Here is a 21,634-nt window from a genome sequence, read left to right on the forward strand (position 1 = left end):
CATTTTGTGACTTGTTGGTTCTCTGCTTAAATGAAAGGCTCAAAAAGTTTAACTAAAACAATGATTAAAACACTTCTACCTCCAATCTTTCACAGTGTTACTTCTACCTCAGTCAAAACCAAAATGCATTTGTGAACAATTGTTATGCCGATATTTATTAACTATGGAATATAACTGTGTTTAAGGACCTCATTGGTCAGCACAGAAATTTGCCCGTGACTTATGAACATGTATTGTCATCTGTGGTTGGTCAGTGTCTGCAACCAATGTTGTGATTGGCTGACTGGAAAGTCGTACATAAGATGAAATATTCCAACAGTTAGATAATTAATTAGTTAACGGTAATAATCTTGATGTGTCGACCAAAATCCCCCCCCCACCAAATAAAATAAAACATTAAAAAAATCAATTAAAAGGAATCAATCATGAGCAATTAATAAAGGATTACGGTGATCTCACTTGTCAATCATTCCATAGATGGTGGTTGCTACACGGAATCAATGAGCTAACTTGTGAAAAACAAACTAAGAAAGGATGTTTGTCACCAAAGCTTCTAGTGCAAAAGAATCAATATCTAATGAGCGACTCACTCTAGAAGGGGACGGGTGTTGTAGGGGTGTTTGAATCCATAGTAAGTACCTGTCATTCAGTTTTTAATGACAGGTATTGTGAATTATGAGTCAAAGAGAAGAGAAATTTCATTGCTCATTCAAATTTTGTAAAGGCAGCTGTTAGAAAACTGTGCTGTTGTAGTGGTTGAAATCAATGTTTGGCCAAGGACACGCGTTTTTTAAATTACCCTGTTCCAGTGTTCCAATTGCCCCTAATTTGCATAACTGACAATGATTGTCAGTCCTATCAGTAAATATAGGTCAGTTCTTTTTGGGTGCATTCTTTGCCATTCCTTTTAAATAGGTTTTGTCTGCAAGATATAATGTATTATTGACTTTAGGAAGACAAGTTTAATTTGGTCATACTCCGTTTCAACCAAGATTTGTCAAACCATTGGCTGAAATCTAGTCATCTCTAAGTCAGCAACCCAAACTTTCTATAGCTGCTGATGGTAGCTAAGTGGAGCACTTCAGTATCAAATTAAACTCAAATACATGGCTTTCTAAATACATTTTATGTGATTCAAATTCCTACTAAAAAGGACAAACAGTTACAAATATTCAACACAACCAGATCGTGCATTTAAGCAAATATTTTATTGTTCCTTCAGGAAGATTATAAGATTTTATGTCAACCCTTTCTGACAAAATTATAGCATTCAAAAGAAACTAAATTCTTATTTTGTATGTGTCCATTGGTAGTGCCTTTCTTTCTGGAGTAGCTGTACTTTCCAAATTATTTTTTCTTAAAAAGAAAACTCAAATAAAATGGAGCTCTATCAAAAACAGTGAAACCCCCTGATGGTCAAGTGGTTGTACATCTCTTGATTCAAAACCTTAGTATTACTATTGCTACATTTAAAAGCAGCTTCAGCAACATTACTTATCAGGTTTCTTGCTTTTCACTTTCATTAGAGGCCTTCAGGCAGTATACCTCAGAGCAACTCCAAGTTTATACATAGGCCGTATCGGAATTGGCATTTTTAGCCATGGCTACGACTGTTGCTAAGGACGCATGATGATGCAGCATTCCAACCGTAGCTGTAGCCGCAATTTCCGACACGGCCTTAATATGAAAATGGATTTGAAAAAATTGCTATCAAAAAGCTCCATTTTACAATGAGCTTGAATTAAAGTTGAATGGCTCAATTTTCGCTGAAATAACTTATTGGTAAAGAATTTCCCTTTTGACAGATGGTGCCGTTTCAAAATGAAAAAAAAAAAATATATATTTTGGACTTACAAGGGAAAATCAATGCACAAAGTACATGTAACAAAATTGTTTGTACACGGCTAATGGACAAGAAATAAGGTCGGGATCCGACTATAATTCAAATTTTATTCAAAAGTTTCTTATAGCGGACTGTTGGAACGCTAACATGACAGCAGACTTGCCATGTAAACACATTGTTCTTGGCAATGTGCTCATAGAACATTATACACAATGTCATTTTACTTAGTAATCCTGCTGTCTAACTACCACTTAGCAGTGGCTGATGTTTTCATGCAATACCTAAAATGAAAGCTTAAAACTTTCTCAAACCTACAGAGAAATAATTATTTAAAATTTAAATCTAAATGTGTGGGTCAAATCAGCCTAATATCGAACCAAGCATCTTTAAAGAAAGCCATCCTTAAAAGTACACTTTGCTCTGGAGGATAATATCAATACTTGTATTGACCATTGTGTCATCCCAAAGATTTCCTTTTTGTTATTTACACATGATTTTCACAAAGAGCCTAATCTTCTTCTACATCCAGATCCAAGTCTTCCATTTCTTGAAAAAGAGACTCATCGACCTCAACTCTGTCAGCTGAAAAAAATGGAAAAGAAAAGGTTGCATTAAAGTCAAGTTGTCAACAAATAAACATGAGTTGGGTCAATTTTCTCACTGAATCCTTACTCAAAATAGTTTATACTATCAACAGTTGCAGTGCTTGTCACCAAGAAATTTGTTATGTTTATTAATGTTGTCAGTATTTACAAATTTATGACTCTACCTTTAAACCATGTAACATAATGCAGAATTTACTGTAAACATAAGAAAGCTCCAACTTACTTTCATCTAATAATGCCATATCTGAGTCAACAAGATTGTGATCTCTCTCAAAGAGCTCTTTTCCTATAAAAAACAACAACAAAAACAGGACAGAATTATTTAAAATATTAGGCACTTTCAACAACACCTGGGCCCAATTTCATAGAGCTGGTTAAGCACCCAAAGTAGCTAAGCACAACATTACACTTACCAGAATGAGATTACCAGCCCAAACACCTTGTCACATGTACAATTTGTGACTGGTATCCTGCTCATTTTTGCTAAGCATAAAATTGTTAAGCATTTTTGTCTGCTTAAGCAGCTTAAACGCTTTGCCTGTTGCATAAAAACAAAACTCTGAAGATGCCCATTTTGTGTCTTGAATAAAGTTGTTTTCCAAGCACCAAGAACTCTTAGGTGTGTTGTGGTCGAGGCTGGACTGAAAGGGTTCTTATGACCAAGTCAGCAGGGTGTGGGTTCGAATCCCGCTTGTGACAATCGTGTCCTTGAGTAAAATACTCGGCTTTAATTCACCCAGTGGTACATGGGTACCTGTGAGGGTTGAGGTGGTTCTTTTGATTGTAGGACTGTAAATACACAGAGAGGCAGTGGCCTCTGTTGCTGCTTGTCTTAGCCTCGGTGCCCCTGCCAAACTTTCCTATAGACTTTTAAAGACACTGGACAGTCCTGACACTATTGGTAATTGTCAAAGACTAGTCTTTACAGTTGGTGTATCTCAACATATGCATAAAATAACAAGCCTGTGAAAATTTGAGCTGCATTGGTCATCGAAGTTGCGAGATAATCATGAAAGAAAAAACACCCTAATCACACAAAGTTGTGTGCTTTCAGATGCTTGATTTCGAGACTTCAAATTCTAAACTTGGTCTCTAAATAAAAAAAACGTGGAAAATTACTTCTTTCTCAAAAACTACGTCACTTCAGAGGGAGCTGTTTCTCACAATGTTTTATACTATCAACCTCTCCCCATGATAAAAAATATTTTGAGTAATTACCAATAGTGTCCACTGCCTTTAAGGTTTTTGCCAAGCCCTTACAAATATGAAATTCTAAGCCTGGATTGATTTAGCTTGGTGTATACATACTTGGCAGAACATGCTGTAAAATCTCCTGAGCCAAATTTCAGAGAGAGCTCTGCTAAGTAGAAAATATTGCTTAACAATTTTCTGCTAAGCAGAAATGAGCAGGAAACTGGATTCCACGGTGACATATTGTGCATGTGACATGGTAGTTTGGCTGGTAACCTTATTCTGGTAAACAACATTTTATAGTGCTAAAAAGCTACTTTTTGTGCTTAAGCAGCTCTATAAATATGGGCCCAGGGAGCTGAGATGATTTAAGGAATTAAATGGGGTAATTATGATCATACACAAGGAGCATTACCATTACATAAATATCAACTGTTATTGTCCGTTTTTTCTTTGTATACGTGGAACCAACAAGATTCCCAATTTGGCATGCAGCATAAAAAAGTTAAATCTACTTTTTTTAAATTGTTATTTTGACCACCATAAACTTGCGGAAATAAAAGTTTCATGTACGATTTTTTAAACGCCTTGAATAATCTGCAAGAAGTTTCATCAACAAAGTAATTGAAGAAGTTAAACTTTTGTAATAGAAGCCCCATAAGAATATTTGTTTACATTTTATTTGAACAGTTAGTTTCTTTAGTGGGTTACCTGAAAGTTTCTGTGACTGTGTTGCTGCCATTTTCTTTTCCCTTGCTATTAACCTTTCCTTGTCAAAACTATCTTTCCAGATAAGGAAAGATTCTATCGTCATCAGCTTCCCTTTTATTTTTAGTTCCTGAAACAAAATTAACAAGTTATACAATTAGACCTCAGGAAGGGTAAAGACTGAAAATGTACAAAGCAATACAGAGTTGAACCTTTCCTGTTAAGTTACTAAGCTTGCTAGGAGTCCATAGTTGATTTTGATTTATTCTCTTGACACATAAACGAACATAAAGAACCTTTGTTATCCCAAATCGTGAACAAACCTTGGCCAGTCCATCAAAATCCAACAGTATGTTGTGCTTGATTCTGTTGAACTGAGGACTGCACTAGTTAACTGATTATGCTTTACATGGGATCAGGCATACCACAATAATCAGACTTCAAAAGTGTCTCAGTGAGCGCTGTATTCATTTTTATTTTAGCATCGATGCAATGCAAAATTTTTAATCGGTTTTTCACTATTCTCTCATGACCCAGATGGACGATCGATCTCAAACTTCTACAGGTTTGTCAGTTTATGTATATGGTGGATTACATAAAGTGCTTACACTGCCAGCAACTGTTTTGTTAGCAAAAACAATTCTGTAATGTTCCTTTAAAGTTTTATGAATTTTCCTTGACAGTTTTGAAAGATGAAAATTCTACCTCTTCCTCTCTCTTTTGATTTTCTTGTTCTTCTTCTTGTAGCTTCACTTCCTCCTGGACTTTCTTGTCTTCATCTACTTTGTTGTTGAGGAACTGTTGAGTTTCTGAGACCAATATGAACACCATTGCCATACCCAGATTCTCTTCAATCTAAGAACAAGTTAAATGAATGGGAGTTTTGTTTTCTCAGTTTGAAATCATTTATGTGACCTACAGTGATTTGGAGGTCATGTGAACAAATGCTCTCCAAAAAGAAAATTGTTTTGAAACCCTTCCGTCTTGGAAACATCATACAGGGAGACGACCGACCATTTGAAACTATTTAACTGCATGGGTTGTACAAGGTGGCACAACTGTGCACAAGACCAAATATGTGTGCACTGTGTAGGAGCATTTGCCACATTTTAATGCAGGCTGGTTTAATCTATCATTCACAACCACAGTGGATGATATTAAATGGTCAGACAGTAGGAGGGTTGACTGTGTACTGTGTAGATGCATTCACCACACAATATGTCATATTGAAGGCTTGCATGCGTTATCTTTCATTCAAAGCCACAGTGGATGATATTAAACGGTCAGACAGTAGGAGGGTTGACCGTGTACTGTGTAGATGCATTCACCACACAATATGTCATATTGAAGGCTTGCATGCGTTATATTTCATTCAAAGCCACAGCGGATGATATTAAATGGTCAGACAGTAGGAGGGTTGACTGTGTACTGTGTAGAGATGCATTCATCACACGATACGTCATATTGAAGGCTTGCATGTGTTATCTTTCATTCAAAGCCACAGTGGATGATATTAAATGGTCAGACAGTAGGAGGGTTGACTGTGTACTATCATTTCTACCTCCATGGTACTTTGTAGATGAATTCACCACATGATATTTAATTTTGAAGGCTGGCATACTTTATCTATCATTTACAAAAACTGTGGATGATATTGAATGGTCATACAGTAGGAGGGTTGAGAGTGTGTGCTTTCAGATGCAGTCACCACATGGTATCATATTGCAGGTTGGTAAAGTTTATCTATTGTTCTACTAAACCAGAGCTGTGCATTAAGAGAGTTGCAACAAGGGGGGCTTTGGTTCTCTTTGTCCACATGGTTGCTGGGCACAATTTTCCGTCCAAATTTACCACAACCCAGTGTGCAGTCCAGTCAAGCAGCCTCTGTGTGCACATATTCATTAAAAATGGCTTCTAATTGCTCTAGTCGCAACTCTCTCAAAACAAAGCTCTTGACTTGTGTACTGTATGCATTTACCACATCATATTTTAGGCTGGCATACTTTACAAGTCACAAATAAACATTCATAAAACTTTGGCAAAATAATCTTTGCAGGTAATCAAATATTTGCCATTATCAATAGCTAGCGATCAAGTTTTTTTAGGGAACTTGTAGTCAACAAACTGCACTGTGTGCACAAAACATGTAACACTTTGGCAGCACAAGAAACATTCTCCTCGCTGTAACTCACTATCACCAAGAAAAAAAAGAGAAACTTAACAGTGAATGAATTTCCTTGTGAGAGATTGCCTGAAACTGGTTCATGTAATATCTGGCACTGCCTTTAGGTTTACATTGTCATCTCCTAATTTGTTTAAGTTGCTCTCACCTGTTGTTGCAGTAATTCTGTTATCTTTTCCTGATCTTCCTCATCTACGTTCCCGTCGTCTGTCACCTCAAATATTGGAGCTTCATCTGGGTATGTGGGTGTGTAGGTGAACTGTAGAGTTGCACTGTAGGTCTCTGAAATAAAGCAAGATGTGTTTGCAATTGAAAAACATATTCTCAGTCCAACTGATATGTTTAATCAGGTACAATCCAAGAGAAGGTGGTAATTTTTTGTTAGGGATCATCAGTTAAAAAAAAACAAGGGAGGGGAGGCTGCGGGGGGAGGGGGGGGAGGGTGGGATTGGGTAACTTACCATCCTCTTCATTTCCGGTATCCTCTGAACACACAGTGACATGGAAGCAGTACGGATCTTCAGACAACACTAGTTTAACAAATGAAACAAAAAAAACAGTTAACTATTTAAAAAATAAAACGATAAACAATAGGCACTGTCCCGACCTGACGACTTTACCTTTTGTATACGTCATTGTTGGGGGTACCAAGAATAATCAACTATATTTGTCTCAGATAAATCTGACTTGATCAAACCCTCCATGATCAGACATGGTTGGAAAGTCTACAAAACTGGGATCAACAAATTAATTAAGTACATTAATTAAAACATAGAGTTCAGTTAGGAAAAATGGAAAAGTTTCCGTATGGCGCCACCACTTTTTCATTCGAAATAAAATAATATAGTATCTAATTTACCTGATTGATATATCCCTTTTTGTAAAAATGAGTGAAAAAGTGGTGGCGCCATGCGGAAAGTTATCCGGAAAAGTTTCCGTATGGCGCCACCACTTTTTTATTTGATATGAAATAATAGTATACAGTATCTAATTTACCTCAAAGAGATATCCCTTTTTGTAAAAATGAGGGGGAAAAGTGGTGGTGCCATACGGAAAGTTATCCTTAGAATAAAGACTAATGTAATATTTATAATAACATTTTTTAAAAGAAGGAGCATTTGCAATATAATTATGCCAAACAATCAGAATCAATGCAATTGCAATCCAATGAACATGATCATGTCTCATGATCATGATGAACAGCACCTGTGAATTCGTCTGGATAAATGGATTGCAAAGCAGCGATTTCATTTGTCTGCTCCTCCTTGTAGTCAGTCATGGAAACTGTCCACCTTCTCAGGTAGTTAACTCTGGGTAGAATACGATACTTTGTAGCAGTTCTACATCAAGTTTTCCAACCAAAATACACCAGGCAAAGGCACTGCAAGATTAAACTTCAGCATGTGTCTAAAACGTGTAGATCACATTCACAATAAATGTCATCACGCTAAAACGTACTAACTCGATTGAGGTAAGACTGTTTTGGTCTTTATTCAAGGGTTGATAATAATGGAGATCAATGGGTTAACATCATAGAGCTATAAGCTCTATGGTTGAAATACCACTGTTTATTTATAAAATGATGTGATAGTTACTATTCCTCTATTAGCTTCTGTCAGGTTCAATAAAAATTGAACTAAATATTCACAATGTTGTTTGAATTTAATTCCTGTCTAAAGATAAAAGCTTGAAATAAACACTTTTAAAAATAAAAACTAAGACCGTAAAATGTGAATAGCGCCCTCAATAATTGCGCCTTCTATTTACAAAGGCGTCTTGAGGGAAAGAATAGTGAATAGCGCTACGGAAGGTGTTTGTGCGCATGCCTAGGAGGTAATCATTCAAAATAGATGGATCGATTATTGTAGACGACGTCTGAACGGCTGCGGGAATATAAAAGGTAATATAAGGTTACAATTTATAACTTGTTTAACTGTTGATATGGTTTTAAAATGGTAACAACCAGTGGTTTAATGGAGAATGAGGGTAATGTGTAAGGTTGATTTTATAGAACGGGTCATTACTTGGAAAATTGTCTAAAATCAAAACGAACAACCACGAAGTTTCGATACGAACAGGATGACGAACAACACCGCAGTTCAAATTGGGGTTCAGACAACTCGTCCGTCGGGTAACTCGACGGTTGAGACAGCTCGACCGTTCAGACAACTCGACGGACAGTTTTTTCAACTGTCAGTGTCAGACTCAGACTTATGACCAAGACTGGGCCTCAGACTAGACTAGAAGCTCAGCACAGGCTCAGCACGGGGCGCGCACAGCAACACTACAGGGCGGGGGGGGGGTAGGGTTAGTTAGGGTTAGGATTTACAGGAAGTTCGTGTAAGTGTTGGGCACGATCGGTCAATCTGCGCGATCAACCGATCGCGCTGCGCTATTAAAAGGTTTATCCTGAATAGCAAAATATCAAGAGAGGGCGCTGTTGAACCCACACAAAGATATAGGTCCTGCGTGCGCGAGTCAAAGAAACTGCATATAAAAACCGGGAAAAGTTTCCGCATGGCGCCACCACTTTTTCATTCGATATGAAATAATATAGTATCTAATTTACCTCATTGATATATCCCTTTTTGTAAAAATGAGTGAAAAAGTGGTGGCGCCATACGGAAAGTTATCCAAAAACCGCCCCATATTCCTACCCATGATGCAATGCAGTCTGAATCACGATAAACCTTATTGAAAGATCTATTGGTCGCGCAGCAATCGGTCGATCGCGCAACAATCGGTCGATCGGGCAACAATCCATCAATCGCGCAATGAACATCTTTTCGCGATTGACCGATCTAGCTACGTGTATTTTTTTGCGAGATCAGCCGATCATGCAGGAAAGGCTTTGTGCGATCTACCGATTGTGCAGGAATGGATTTGCGCGATCGACCGATTGTGCATGAAAAGTTTTGTACGATCAACCGATCGTGCAGGAAAAGTTTTATGCGATTGACCGATCGGGCAGGAATGGGTTTGCGCGATGTGTTACCGCAAACCTTTATATATCGTATTTCCACCATGCAAAGTTTCAAATCCTACTTAGGAATAGTATCAGTATCACTATAGTGATTTGTATTGTGGACATCACACTTATAAAATTATCAATCTCAGATCTTTATGAAATCGGCCCCTGCTTAATCGGCCGATCGCGCCTAACAATTCCTGCACAATCGGCCGATCGCGCAAAACCATTCCTGCACAATCAACTGATCGCGCAAAACCTCTGTAGCACGATCGGTCAACCGCGCAAAACCATTCCCGCACAATCGGCCGATCGCGCAAAACCATTCCTGCACATTCGACCAATCGCGCCAAGCCATTCCCGCACGATCGGTTGATCGCGCATGTTCGTTGCCAAATGTTGCGCGATCGACTGATTGTTGAGCGATCGACCGATTGCTGCGCGACAAAAAGGTCTTTCAATAGCGCAGCGCGATCGGTTGATATCGCAGCGCGATCGGTTGATCGCGCAGATTGACCGATAGCGCCCAACATCAACATGTCAGTAACGGAGGTCTGTTCTACCGTTGACTTGTCTTGCTTGGCCATCCGTCGAGTTGTCTTGGCAACAAAGTCGAGTTGTCCGAACCGTTGAGTTGTCCAAACGGTCGAGCTGTCTCAACCACCGAGTTGTCAAGTTGTCTGACGGACAAGTTGTCTGACATCCTTCAAATTGATGGGCTGACAATTCGGTTCCAACAATTGCAAACCCCATCATGGTTGTCATACAAATTGGAGTTTTCCATGCCATTACCATCAGATCCTAATTACTCCGCTGTGTTTTAACAATTACTTTGAATTTGAAGTACGTATCCTTCCTTAAATATAAATTATTGAGTTTCCATTTATTTAAATTGTTAAAAATGTCAAAAGCAAAGGGCAAAACGGCAGCCCAAAAATTAAAAGGCTGTTTTACTGTTCAGATCGTAAAGCGTCCTCTTTGACGGTATAGTACTGAGTACCCTACTTTCGTTTGTCCCCAGCGCCTTGCCTTAACCAAAGGCGCTAGGTCTAGGATGGACAAACGTATCAAGCACACTCAAAAGGTTTATCGCGAATAGCAAAATATCAAGAGAGGACCTGTTGAACCCAAACAAAGATATAGACCATGCATGCGTATGTCGTGCATGACAACATACATACACCGCGGTAGCAACTACCCATAACGCATTGCGGTTCTGAATCGCAATAAACCTTATTGCACATGACTGTGTTTCTCATGTGAAATGAATGTAGGTCAAAGTTGCATGTACATGCCGGCTGGAGGCCGGTCTCTGGCGTTATTCATGAGCCTCGAAGTGTAAAGTCAGATGTTCAGGCTAACCTACATTAAGATAAAATTTCCAAAATTGTCATTCACATCGCGGTACTTTGGTAATGGTAGAGTAGAGAACAACGCTGCATTTTTTAGAAAATAAAATTCAATATTATTGCATTTTTCAGAAAAACTAGGGTATTCATGTTTTTGTTGTTGTCAAATGCTAACTTGGGAATGTTTTATGGTTTACTTTACATACTTAGTACATTTTTGTTTGAAGTCATAATTGAACTTAAACAAGTAATTTTGCAATTGATTTTCCAGCAAAAATGAGTGTTACAGAGATATGCGAGAACACGAAGATGGGGCGTGAATACGCCCTCCTTGGAAACTATGACACTTCGTTAGTGTACTACCAAGGAGTGCTTCAACAGATCCAGAAACTCCTGATGAGCATCAGAGAGCAAGAGCGTAAACATCAATGGCAGAAGGTATACAAAGATCAATGGATACCTGCTCCAACTTAGCCCCATTCTAGGACCATTCCTCTGGACTTCCAATGTGTCTGTGTTTAGTGGTATGGCCCTTGCATGGGGCTAAATATATATGGTATGTTCAGACAGCGTACTAAGTTAGACCCTAACCGGTCTAACTTTTACGAGCAGCGGGGGGTGGTCCCAGGTGTGGGTGGTGGTCTTGGGCGATGGGCATTGAACCAGAAAATGGGTCATCTGTTGTGAGTTAAACCGGATGTGGTCTTTTTCATTCTGTCCACACACAGTGTTAATAGATAAATCCAAAAACTATTTTGTATTTAACAGGTGAAGACAGATCTTGCTAAAGAGTATGAACATGTTAAAGATATCAGCAAAACCCTGAATGGTTTTAAGACGGATGCAGTTGAGCCTCCTCCAAGCAGCGCTCCAGCTTATAGGGCCCCAGCACCTTACTCCAAGCCACAAGAGCCAGCTAGAGATCCTGATGTATGGCCACCACCAACACCAGTGGAACACAGGTTAAAAGCATTATTTATTCTCTGTCTGTTTAAGTGGAAAATTATGAAACATTTCACGTACAGGGTGCGTGCAAGATTGAAAATATAGTGTTTGTCCATAATGTGCGTGGTGGTATAAAGCAGAGCTGTAGAGAGCTGCAGTGAACGATTTCCCTTGTGTAGCAGAGCAAAATGCTACGCAGAATGTGTCATTTGCTATTCAAAAATCATCATTTTGCTCCTCAATATTAGCATTCACTGTGCACAAAATCTAATCAGTCGAAATATCAGGGAGATATTTGTGACCCGCTACGTGAAAATAAGTCAGATGTTGACAATTTCAAGGGTTGAGTTATATGCATGGCTGGAAAGAACACACCAACAGCAGTAATTTGGTATATGTCTAAGTTTTGGGGTGTATCGCGTTGTTGAGTTACTTCCGTTTGAAATTAGCCAATACATAATTTTTTCTGAAAAACAAATTACAAGTAAAGTGATGTTTTAAACTACCATTTCGCACAAAAGGATACAAATTAGACAAACGTATGATCACAAAATTGTTGTATTCATAGCTTTATTGCCTAAAAGTAAGTGTTCAAAGGTTACCCATATGCAAATATAGATCTTAAAAAGTAAAAAAAAAAAAAAAAAATTCCCCCCCTCCCCCCATTTTTTTTCCACATTAAACTGTCCATTACTTAATAATGCACTGGGCGACATCTGACTCATTTTAACATAGCCAGTCACATTTAGAATTACAGTCAACATATCGGGGAAACAGTTTCCTTAATCAGGGTTATTGTCAAACTTGTTCATCAGAACATTGAAAGATTGGTAAAATGTCTGGAAACTTTCTGCACAATCAGGGAGAGTAGGCAGCTCTGTATTAAGATGGTCAAGATGGACAATTTCTCTAGAAATTTCTTTTGCTTGATTATGCTTTAGTTTTTGAAAATGTCATTGAAAATATATGAGGATTTTGTCTTTTTTTCCTTGTGAATCCAATGACCCATATAGCTTGGACTTGCACAGGTTTGTTTGTTCATGTTGAGTCACATTAAGTGTAGATACTGGTATTTGACAATAACCAAGGTGTGATTTAAAGTGTCTTTATTCAGCACAGTAATTATTAAAACATAATTGTTAATATATATTTTTTAGACCATCACCCCAATATCAACGAGGAGCTCGCAAGGAACCCCCACGTCGGTCTGATCCAAGTAAGCCATCCAATCGAGTCTCTGGAAGGGACCCTCCACGCCCCTCAGGTGGGCGTGGTCCGTCTCAGGGCAACGCAGATAGACGAGGCGACCAAAGAGGGAGAGGTGGTGGAAGGGATGAAAAAAAAGTCAACAGGAAAGATCGAGTAAGTTTACCATTCACGATTGAGATAAACATATTTTTGTTTACTTCATTTGGAAATATAGTAGTGATACCAATGATATTTGTTTGAGATGATGTATAACCATGTCATTAGCAGCAGGTACTACAATCATTAAATTGATTGGCTGGTTTGAAAGGACTCGCCTCTCACCCATGTAACCCTGGTTCGTTCCTGGCTTGGCTAATGTGGCGTGTCATGGCGGAGCGGTTAAGAGCACCTGATTCAAGCTCTGGTGTTTGATCAGCATAGTGTGGGTTCGAATCCCCAGCTGTGACACTTGCTACGTAAAATTGGGGAGGTATTGCTTTCTGCTCTATCGGCCAGGCTTCGGACTGATGATACCCAAGCCTACATCCGTATGGACTGTAAAAGGGGTAACGCTGTTTCAGCCCTAAGATTAGGTGGCAACGGCCTCTGGAAAAAAAACAATTGTTGCCCACACCTTGAAGTGGCCTACAGGCCTTTTTAATGCCTGGCGAAAATATTAAAAAATAAAAATGTCGTGTGAGTAGAGTTAAACATTGTGACACTTTCATTCAGCAATTTTGCTGCATACAGCGAAGTATTTAGACTGAACCCTTTTTTTGCATAATGAATGAAAACCTTTAGTAGCAAATGATGGTTGGATTCGAACCAGGGTCCACCCAGTTGAAAGATAGGGAAATAACCTAAAGCCAGCTTTGTGCTTTTATCAGCTCTATAAGACTTAAAGGTGTTTTCAGGTATCGTACTCTTTGGAAACCAAATGTTAAAATTCCTAATTTTTATCTTAGGATGCTAAGGGGTCCGAGGAAGGAGATGAGAAGAAGTTTGATCCCGCTGGGTACGATAAAGACTTGGTGGAGAATCTTGAACGAGATATTGTACAGAAGAATCCAAATGTCCACTGGTGAGTTCTGAACTGACTCCCATTACAAGGTCTTTAATCAGACAGTATGGTGTTTGATTGTCTTTGCTTTCCACAATTAGAAAGTTTTCAGTGTTGAAATGAGGAAATCTGAAATAGCTAAAATTTGGGTCCTAGTTTCACAGCTTTTTCTCTGTAAAAACGTTCATCCCTGTTTAAAATGTGATCTCTCTACAGCCCTTTCACACTATTCTAATCCCCGAGGCAACCCCGGGTAATAGCGGACAGCCCTTTCATACCTGGACCACTTTACCCCTGATTTACCCCGGGCAAATAAGGCATACCCTGGAGAATATCCACCCCTGTTCTGGAGTGGGGGTAAGCGGTAAAACTCTGGGGTGTTTTGGAAATGTGCAACCGGAACCCCGTACTCCTGGGGTTTCCTCGGGGCTGTATTTCCTGCGGATAGGAGATACAGTATGAAACGGGCTTAAAGGAAACTTTTGTATTCTTGAAGTTCTAGAACTACATCGGAGAGTTTGTTAAAGAGTTCATGGTTTAGAATGGAGGTGACATCGAACATTTTAAAACACTGGTATTAACATGTTACTGTAATCTCCCTCAAGGGCTGACATTGCTGGCTTGACGGAAGCAAAGAGACTTCTAGAGGAGGCTGTGGTTCTACCACTCTGGATGCCAGACTATTTCAAGGGAATCCGAAGACCATGGAAGGTAAGATAGCTTGTATTGTTCTCACTTCTCACTTCAGATATACCCCTCAGCAAAGTAGGAATTTTACTGATTTATGTGGCAGTATAACAAATCTTTCGAACCAAGTTAAGTTTTTCTTTTGGTAATTAGTTTTCAAACTGAATAAAGCAGCTTAGAATAAAAGAAGACTTAGAATGCTTTACCGATCAACGTTCTTGGCATTCATTTGAAACACTTACTGAGATTGAGATCTTTAGTTGTTTCAGAATTTAAGTCTAATCAGACCTGAGTAAGAGATTACCAAATTAAGCGCCCGCTCTTTTCTGATTTCCTTAGGGCGTCCTTATGGTTGGTCCGCCAGGCACTGGCAAAACCCTCTTAGCTAAAGCAGTGGCCACTGAATGCGGCACTACATTCTTCAATGTCTCCTCCAGTACACTCACGTCCAAGTGGCGTGGTGAGTCTGAGAAATTGGTGCGTTTGCTCTTTGAAATGGTACGTAGGACATTCCTTTTATTTCCTTTCGCATGCTTTTTGTTTCTTTTAACGTTAGGGGGTGATGATGGTTGGGCCACCAGGTACGGGTAAAACTATGTTGGCCAAAGCAGTGGCCACAGAGTGTGGTACGACGTTCTTTAATGTAAGCTCTTCAACCCTGACCTCCAAATATCATGGGGAGTCGGAGAAGCTTGTGCGAATTTTGTTTGAGATGGTACGTATATGTGTGACAAAAAAAACCATCATTCATGAAAGTAAAGAATTATCTGTTGTGAACTTCTCACCAGCCAAAATGAAAGTTAGTAAATATAGTTCAAATTTGTCAAACCTTGCGGAAATATTCTTAATTATTTCATTTGGAAAATTTCAAATGCAAAATGGATTTTTATTTTAGGAGCCATATTAATATATATAAAAAAATCCTTAATTTGCACTGCAAATAATTTTGATAATTGAGAATAATTGGCCATTTTATTTGATAGTTCAGAATTCCGTTTTGTTGTCGAAATGTAATCTTTGGACAAACTTTTAGCTCCCATTACTTGGCCCCAGTCAGACTTCCAAATTTGCGTGAATCTGGTCAGTTGCAGGCACTTCAAAAAGGTGTTCAGTTTAAAACAACCATGAGTTTCAGTATTTTTTTTTTACCCTCATTTGTTTTTCCATTTCCCCTTATTTCCAGGCACGTTTTTATGCACCCAGCACAATCTTCATAGATGAGATAGATTCCATTTGCAGCAAGAGGGGTTCCAGTTCAGAGCACGAAGCAAGCAGGAGGGTCAAATCAGAACTTCTTATTCAGATGGATGGTAAAGTGTTCCCCTTTATAATCATACACGGACAAAAAAAATCAACGTTCACTTGAAAATAACAATCAATATTGAAAACCTCTTACCCTTGGCAAAGAGATAATGGTTTCAAAATAGAGGGAGACTGAATACAATCAATGTTTGAGAATTATGCTATAGTTAAAGGAACATTACAGAATTGATAAGAACAAAAATTGTCTAAGATCACAGATTGACATTAAACTTACACGGTCTAATGATGATAATAGAAAACATCCCTTAAAATATTTCTGCCTGAAATGTCATATTTGATGATATTTGTTGGGGTTTATCAAGCGTTTTATAATTTTTTTTAAATTTTTTTTTAATTGATTTCATGCTAAATGTGTATTCGATTTTTCACTATTTTCTCGTGACCCAGATGGCCGTTCGATCTCAATCTTCTACAGGTTTGTCAGTTTGTGTATATGGTGGAATACATTAAGTGCTAACACTGCCAGCAACTGTTTTGTTGGCAAAAATCTATTCTCTAAATGTTCCTTTAATATTGTGTTTTAAACATTTTTTCACCATTTTCTTGAAGTGGGGAATCCACCCAAACATGTGAGTAGAAAACCAGGTTATAAAGTTGTGCTACTTTGCAAACTGCTGAACAAGTCATAGTCACAACTGTAATTGTAATTATTGCCTTGTACCTAAATGATCGATTGTTTTCTTACAGGTGTAACTGGAGCTACAGGTGGAGAAGACAGCACTAAAACAGTCATGGTCCTAGCTGCTACTAACTTCCCTTGGGACATTGACGAGGCGCTAAGACGTCGACTCGAAAAGAGAATCTACATTCCTCTCCCATGCCGTGAGTATTTTATCTTATTCAGACAGGAATGGGAATGAACTCTTTTGCTTAGTTAAGATCTTCCTGTTAAAAACTGTACTAAACAAAATTCCTGATTGTATAATTTTTTTTACAACCCTCCCTTTGGGCATTTAATTTCTGAAAGGAGTAGTCTTTGTGAACATTCTGTTAGGGGTGGAAAACTTTGCTAGATTCTAAGACTCTGCCAGTGTTTAAAGGTTTTTGTTAGGGTTTAAACAATCTGCTAGAGTCAAAGGGCTCTGCTGGGGTAAAATAAACTCTGCTAGAGTATAAAGGCTCAAACAACTCTGCTTTGGTTGACTCTGTTAGGGTTTAGATGTCAATGGCATTAAAAGTTGTTGCATTTACTTGGTTTCACTAAGCACTAAGATTCATCTTAAGATGAGCTTTCAGTATCACCAAAGTGATTTATATTGTGACATCACACTTAGCTTAATAGCAGTTAAGAAACTGACTTTGGCTACAGGTATGGCTAGATCAGGGCGACTGCCAGTGTTGAAGAATAGGCAGACGCAGGCAGATGCCGTTTCTGACCAGTCTATGGTTGATCCCCACTTAAGGTCAATCTAAGCTTTTTGTGAAATGGAGTCCAGTTATTTTGCTTGATAAGCAGTTTGCAACCGCGGATTTCTTCAGAGATCTAAAGTTGTGTTATTATTGTGGTATTTTACAGCTGCTGGTCGTGAGCAACTCTTGCACATCAACACTCGTGATGTTCCGCTGGAGGATGGTATTGATATGAAGAGTGTTGCTGAAACACTTGAAGGATACTCTGGTGCTGACATTACCAACGTCTGCAGGTAACAATCCTTCAATCAAATGCATTTTGGTGTCTACAGCTTTTTTATATGGAAGTTTAAACACAACATTGGCACAAGCTATTGCGTAGGCATGGGGCTGATTTCACAAAGCAATAAAATTGATCGCAAGACAAATTGTCAGTATTGCCATAGTGATTTGTTTTGTGACATCACCGATAACTTTTTCATTCATTGGCTAGTGATTAACCAATAGACCGATCCATTAAGCTCCGCCCCATTGCGTATCGACCAATCACAACACAACGAAGGTCCGACACTAAGGTCCAACATGCATGCGCGTATGCTTGGCGCGCGTGGCAGAGTTGTGCAGAAAGGCATTGGAGAGCCCCACGTGTTCTTGCTCACACGTGCGTCGTGGGCGGAGCCTACTGGATCGGTCTATTGCCAATTTGACCGAAAGAGTTTTGGGTTCCTACCGCCAAAACACACCCTTGATTAGCCCTATCCATAAAGCAGGTACAAGCAGAAACTTGTATCAAGCACAGACAATACAATCGGGCTTACCAGAAAAAGATTACCAGCCAAATTGCCATGTAGTAACACTGTTGTGACTGGTGACCTGCTAATTATCTTGCTGAGCAAAGAACTTGTCTAAGTAGTGTTTTCTGCTAAACAGCATATAACAAAACTGTTAACTTGTAGCAGCTGGAGCCTTAGGTGTGCTTTTAAGTATACGCCAAGTCTTTCTAGCTATCTAGGTTAATGAATTTGACGACTGGATAATTGCAATTCTTTCTTTCTACAGGGATGCTTCCATGATGGCCATGCGGCGTCGCATCCAAGGTCTGCGCCCAGAGCAGATCCGGGAAATCCCCAGGGAAGAGCTGAACCTACCTACCTCCATGGAAGACTTCAAGGAGGCAATCAAGAAGGTCAACAAGACAGTCGGGAAAGACGACCTTGTTAAGTATGAGAAGTGGATGGAGGAATTTGGCTCTGTGTAAAATGCAGATCATTTAAGTCGGTGACGGGTGTTTTAGAACAGGAGCTTGATTTCCCCTCATCATGCATTGAGATATAGGATGTCCATTTTTCATTCAAACGCTGTACTCCAGTTAATGTACATACTGAGAGGTTCTTTTATTTTACCTTCAAGTGACTTACAAAACAGTGTCTTATGTTAAGGGATTTTCTTTTTACTACTTTACTTTTGAATTACAAAAAGTGCCCCAAACTGGCCATAAAAAATGAAGAGTATTATTTTTGATTTCCGTTTTATTAGTCTTATAGAAGTTCACATATGCAGTGTTATTTATTTATATATTCCAATTTTCTGTGGAACATGGAAGAATCAAAATCCAGTAATAAAACTAAGCCTTAAATACAATCTTTCTGTGTAAAGTTAAGTATCAGTGTTTTTACAGAAACTGTTCCACTGTACGGTTAAATGCATTGGTCTACTGTGACCCTTAATTGTGAATAGCGCCCTCTTGTGTTTTCTTGTACGACTAAATAATTATGACCCATAATTGTAAATTCCGCCCTCTTGTGGTGGTAGACAGTAACACTTGCCAACTGTTGATGTGCTTCAATAATAGGACCATACATGTACCAGGTTTGTGCTTGGTATTATCATTCCAACCTTAAAAATAGCCCTCATATGTATGAATGGTGTCACTTTTGACAATCTTGGTAAATTCTTTTCTGGGAACTTGAAGGTCTTACAATTTTAAATACTGATTAATAAGAAAGGGATCAAAAATGAATATCCACCATGCCACAAAGTTCTCAGATTTGGTTAAATGTCAAACTAACTTACTAAAATCGTTTGAAACTAATTCAATCGTTTAACATAGAGGGACATTTTAGTAATTGAAAATGTATAAAAGAATGGTCGGTTATTTAAAGGCAGTGGCACTATTGGTAATTACTCGGGATAATTATTAGCATAAAACTTTACTTGGAGACGAGTAATGGGGAGAGGTTGATAGTATAAATCATTGTGAGAAATGGCTCCCTCTGAAGTGACATAGTTTTCGAGCAAGGAGTAATTTTCCACGAATTTGATTTCGAGACCTCGGGTTTAGAATTTGGGGTCTCTAAATCAACCATCTACAACGCACACAACTTTGTGTGAAAAGGGTGTTTTTTGCTTTCATTATTATCTCGCAACTTCGACAACCAATTGAGCTCAAATTTTAACAGGTTTGTTATTTTATGAATATGTTGAGATACACCTAGTGAGAAGACTGGTCTTTGACAATTACCAATAGTGTCCACTGTCTTTAAGAGGGGAATTTTAATTAAAACTAATTTGCAAATAAATTGTTAAAAATTTTTGAACGACATCCTCTACTAGTAAATGGTACAGGACTAGATGTTTATATTTCTTTATACAACAAATGCCATTTACCATGTAAAAGTCACCTTTTTGAAACTTAATGATAATTGTTGATTTGTTTTTGTTCTGAATTGTGTATATTGATTGCTGTGAATTAAACATGAAATGTGTTTGTAAACAACAGACAGAATGATTTGGTTTTATGGTAATGTTACATTGTTTCATGATTTTCCCGCCAAGCTTCGAGAGGTTTTTGCTTGGACTTTCAGTCAAGTGGACAAGTAATCCAGAGTTGCAAAATTGCCCCCTTTCATTAAATTGTCCTTGTCCTAAAAAATGTCCTTGTCCTAAAATTATTGGTATGATAGCACCTTGCCCCAATATTTCATAAAGCCTGTAAGCACAACAACTTACTAAGCACAGAATAATATTGCATAGCAGAAACAGGTTGGCACTTACCAATCAACCAATCAAGTGTTGTTGCCACTGGTACCGCACTTAATAATTTTTCGCTTTGCAAAGACATTTTGCTAAGCAGTATTTTCCTGCTAATTAGCTTTATGAAATTGGGCCTTGGTGGTGTGGGTGAACATGTTCTAATTTCCCGTTGGACCTAAACTCACCAAAAGAGACTATCAACGAACAAAATAATTTGTTCCGCTCTATAAATTAAAGTCAACATCTCTATGAAGCCGATAAGCCTTCTCATGAATATTCAATAATGGGTCATGACCTTAAAAGGAAGCTTGTAATTAGAATTGGAATTAAGTTTGAACCGTATACACATTTTATAGAACGAACTTTGATACTCAATTTTGTAATTCAAGATATCCAAAACAGGAATATTTTAATATTTATAAGAATAACTGTTTAATAACGGGATATAGAAAAATACTTTGCCGTGCTCAATCCGGTAGTTATGCGCCGGCGCAAAACAATAACCCAATTATGGTTCTTGGTAAATGTCGTCTGCGCGCGGCATGACAGAAAGCATTATGTGAACAATTCACCCGCCTTTCAGTTCAGACGAGTCAAAGAAATACCTACAATTTTAAGGTGAGTTTCTTTACTTAAAATAAAACTAAGCGTACTGAACCAACTAAAGAGTATTGCGTCTTAGCAGGTATTGGTTTGTACCCCCAGAGTGATGAAAATCATCAAGTTTAGTGGAAAAACTGAGCTGTGAGGGTTTACTAACTAGTTTTGTCCGAGTATTTATTAATGTGTTTGGCACACACAGGCATGAAAAGTTATACATCACTACGAGCATACTCATATTATGTTGTCTTTTTATGGTAGAGGAAAAGTCCACTGAATATTATACATTATGTAACATATTTTACGTGTGTGCGCTTAGTGTTTCAGCGGAACCACATCACAGCGCGGATGTGGCAATGTCCCATATTATTGTATTGTATTGTATTGTATTGTGTTTTATTCCAAACTGGAACACACCCCATAACCCTGGGGAGGGTAACAATATAATAAAAACAAAATACATTGAATACGGAAAGGAATTTAACTTAGAACAAAAACAAATAATCACACAGTTTGATTTTCTTTTAAAGCAGTAAATAAAAAAGACGTACTTGGCAACGCAAAAGAATAGCTTCATCGGGAGTGTCCATCAAAAACTTAAA

At 38.4% G+C, this 21,634-nt stretch overlaps 2 protein-coding genes across 3 annotated transcripts; one reads left to right on the top strand and one right to left on the bottom strand.

Moving 5' to 3' along the window:
• Positions 1–2,087: 2,087 nt before the first annotated feature.
• On the bottom strand, positions 2,088–7,954 carry LOC117296384 (RWD domain-containing protein 1-like). The gene is made up of 7 exons (XM_033779271.1): positions 7,736–7,954; positions 6,991–7,059; positions 6,678–6,811; positions 5,053–5,202; positions 4,351–4,477; positions 2,672–2,734; positions 2,088–2,425 (listed from the first exon to the last, which is right to left on the bottom strand). Exons 1-7 carry the CDS (start codon positions 7,806–7,808, stop codon positions 2,352–2,354), a joined length of 690 nt encoding a protein of 229 aa, XP_033635162.1. The 5' UTR covers positions 7,809–7,954; the 3' UTR covers positions 2,088–2,351.
• Positions 7,955–8,393: 439 nt separating this feature from the next.
• Positions 8,394–19,626, top strand: LOC117296385 (katanin p60 ATPase-containing subunit A1-like). 2 transcript variants are annotated; one of them, XM_033779272.1, is made up of 11 exons: positions 8,394–8,429; positions 11,118–11,284; positions 11,615–11,808; positions 12,949–13,153; positions 13,945–14,060; positions 14,645–14,750; positions 15,066–15,224; positions 15,910–16,036; positions 16,737–16,871; positions 17,566–17,692; positions 18,459–19,626. In XM_033779272.1, the coding sequence occupies exons 2-11, from the start codon at positions 11,123–11,125 to the stop codon at positions 18,655–18,657; spliced, it is 1,530 nt and encodes a 509-aa protein (XP_033635163.1). In that variant the 5' UTR covers positions 8,394–8,429; positions 11,118–11,122; the 3' UTR covers positions 18,658–19,626. The 2 variants fall into 2 exon arrangements, with proteins under 2 accessions (XP_033635163.1, XP_033635164.1); XM_033779273.1 differs by lacking the exon at positions 15,066–15,224 and adding an exon at positions 15,283–15,441.
• The last annotated feature ends 2,008 nt before the right edge of the window (positions 19,627–21,634 follow it).

Source organism: Asterias rubens, chromosome 11, assembly GCF_902459465.1.
Source record: "Asterias rubens chromosome 11, eAstRub1.3, whole genome shotgun sequence".
Lineage (NCBI taxonomy): Eukaryota > Metazoa > Echinodermata > Asteroidea > Forcipulatida > Asteriidae > Asterias > Asterias rubens.

What these genes read in the sequence shown, in the direction of transcription:
- LOC117296384 (XM_033779271.1), bottom strand. Translation starts at nt 7,808, where the DNA reads ATGACTGACTACAAGGAGGAGCAGACAAATGAAATCGCTGCTTTGCAA. An exon ending in TACCGGAAATGAAGAGGATG is followed by an intron (nt 6,812 to 6,990) that starts GTAAGTTACCCA and finishes GCTTTATTTCAG; the next exon opens with AGACCTACAGTGCAACTCTA. An exon ending in CAGAATTACTGCAACAACAG is followed by an intron (nt 5,203 to 6,677) that starts GTGAGAGCAACT and finishes ACTTGTTCTTAG; the next exon opens with ATTGAAGAGAATCTGGGTAT.
- LOC117296385 (XM_033779272.1), top strand. Translation starts at nt 11,123, where the DNA reads ATGAGTGTTACAGAGATATGCGAGAACACGAAGATGGGGCGTGAATAC. An exon ending in AAGTCAACAGGAAAGATCGA is followed by an intron (nt 13,154 to 13,944) that starts GTAAGTTTACCA and finishes TTTTTATCTTAG; the next exon opens with GATGCTAAGGGGTCCGAGGA. An exon ending in ACTTCTTATTCAGATGGATG is followed by an intron (nt 16,037 to 16,736) that starts GTAAAGTGTTCC and finishes GTTTTCTTACAG; the next exon opens with GTGTAACTGGAGCTACAGGT.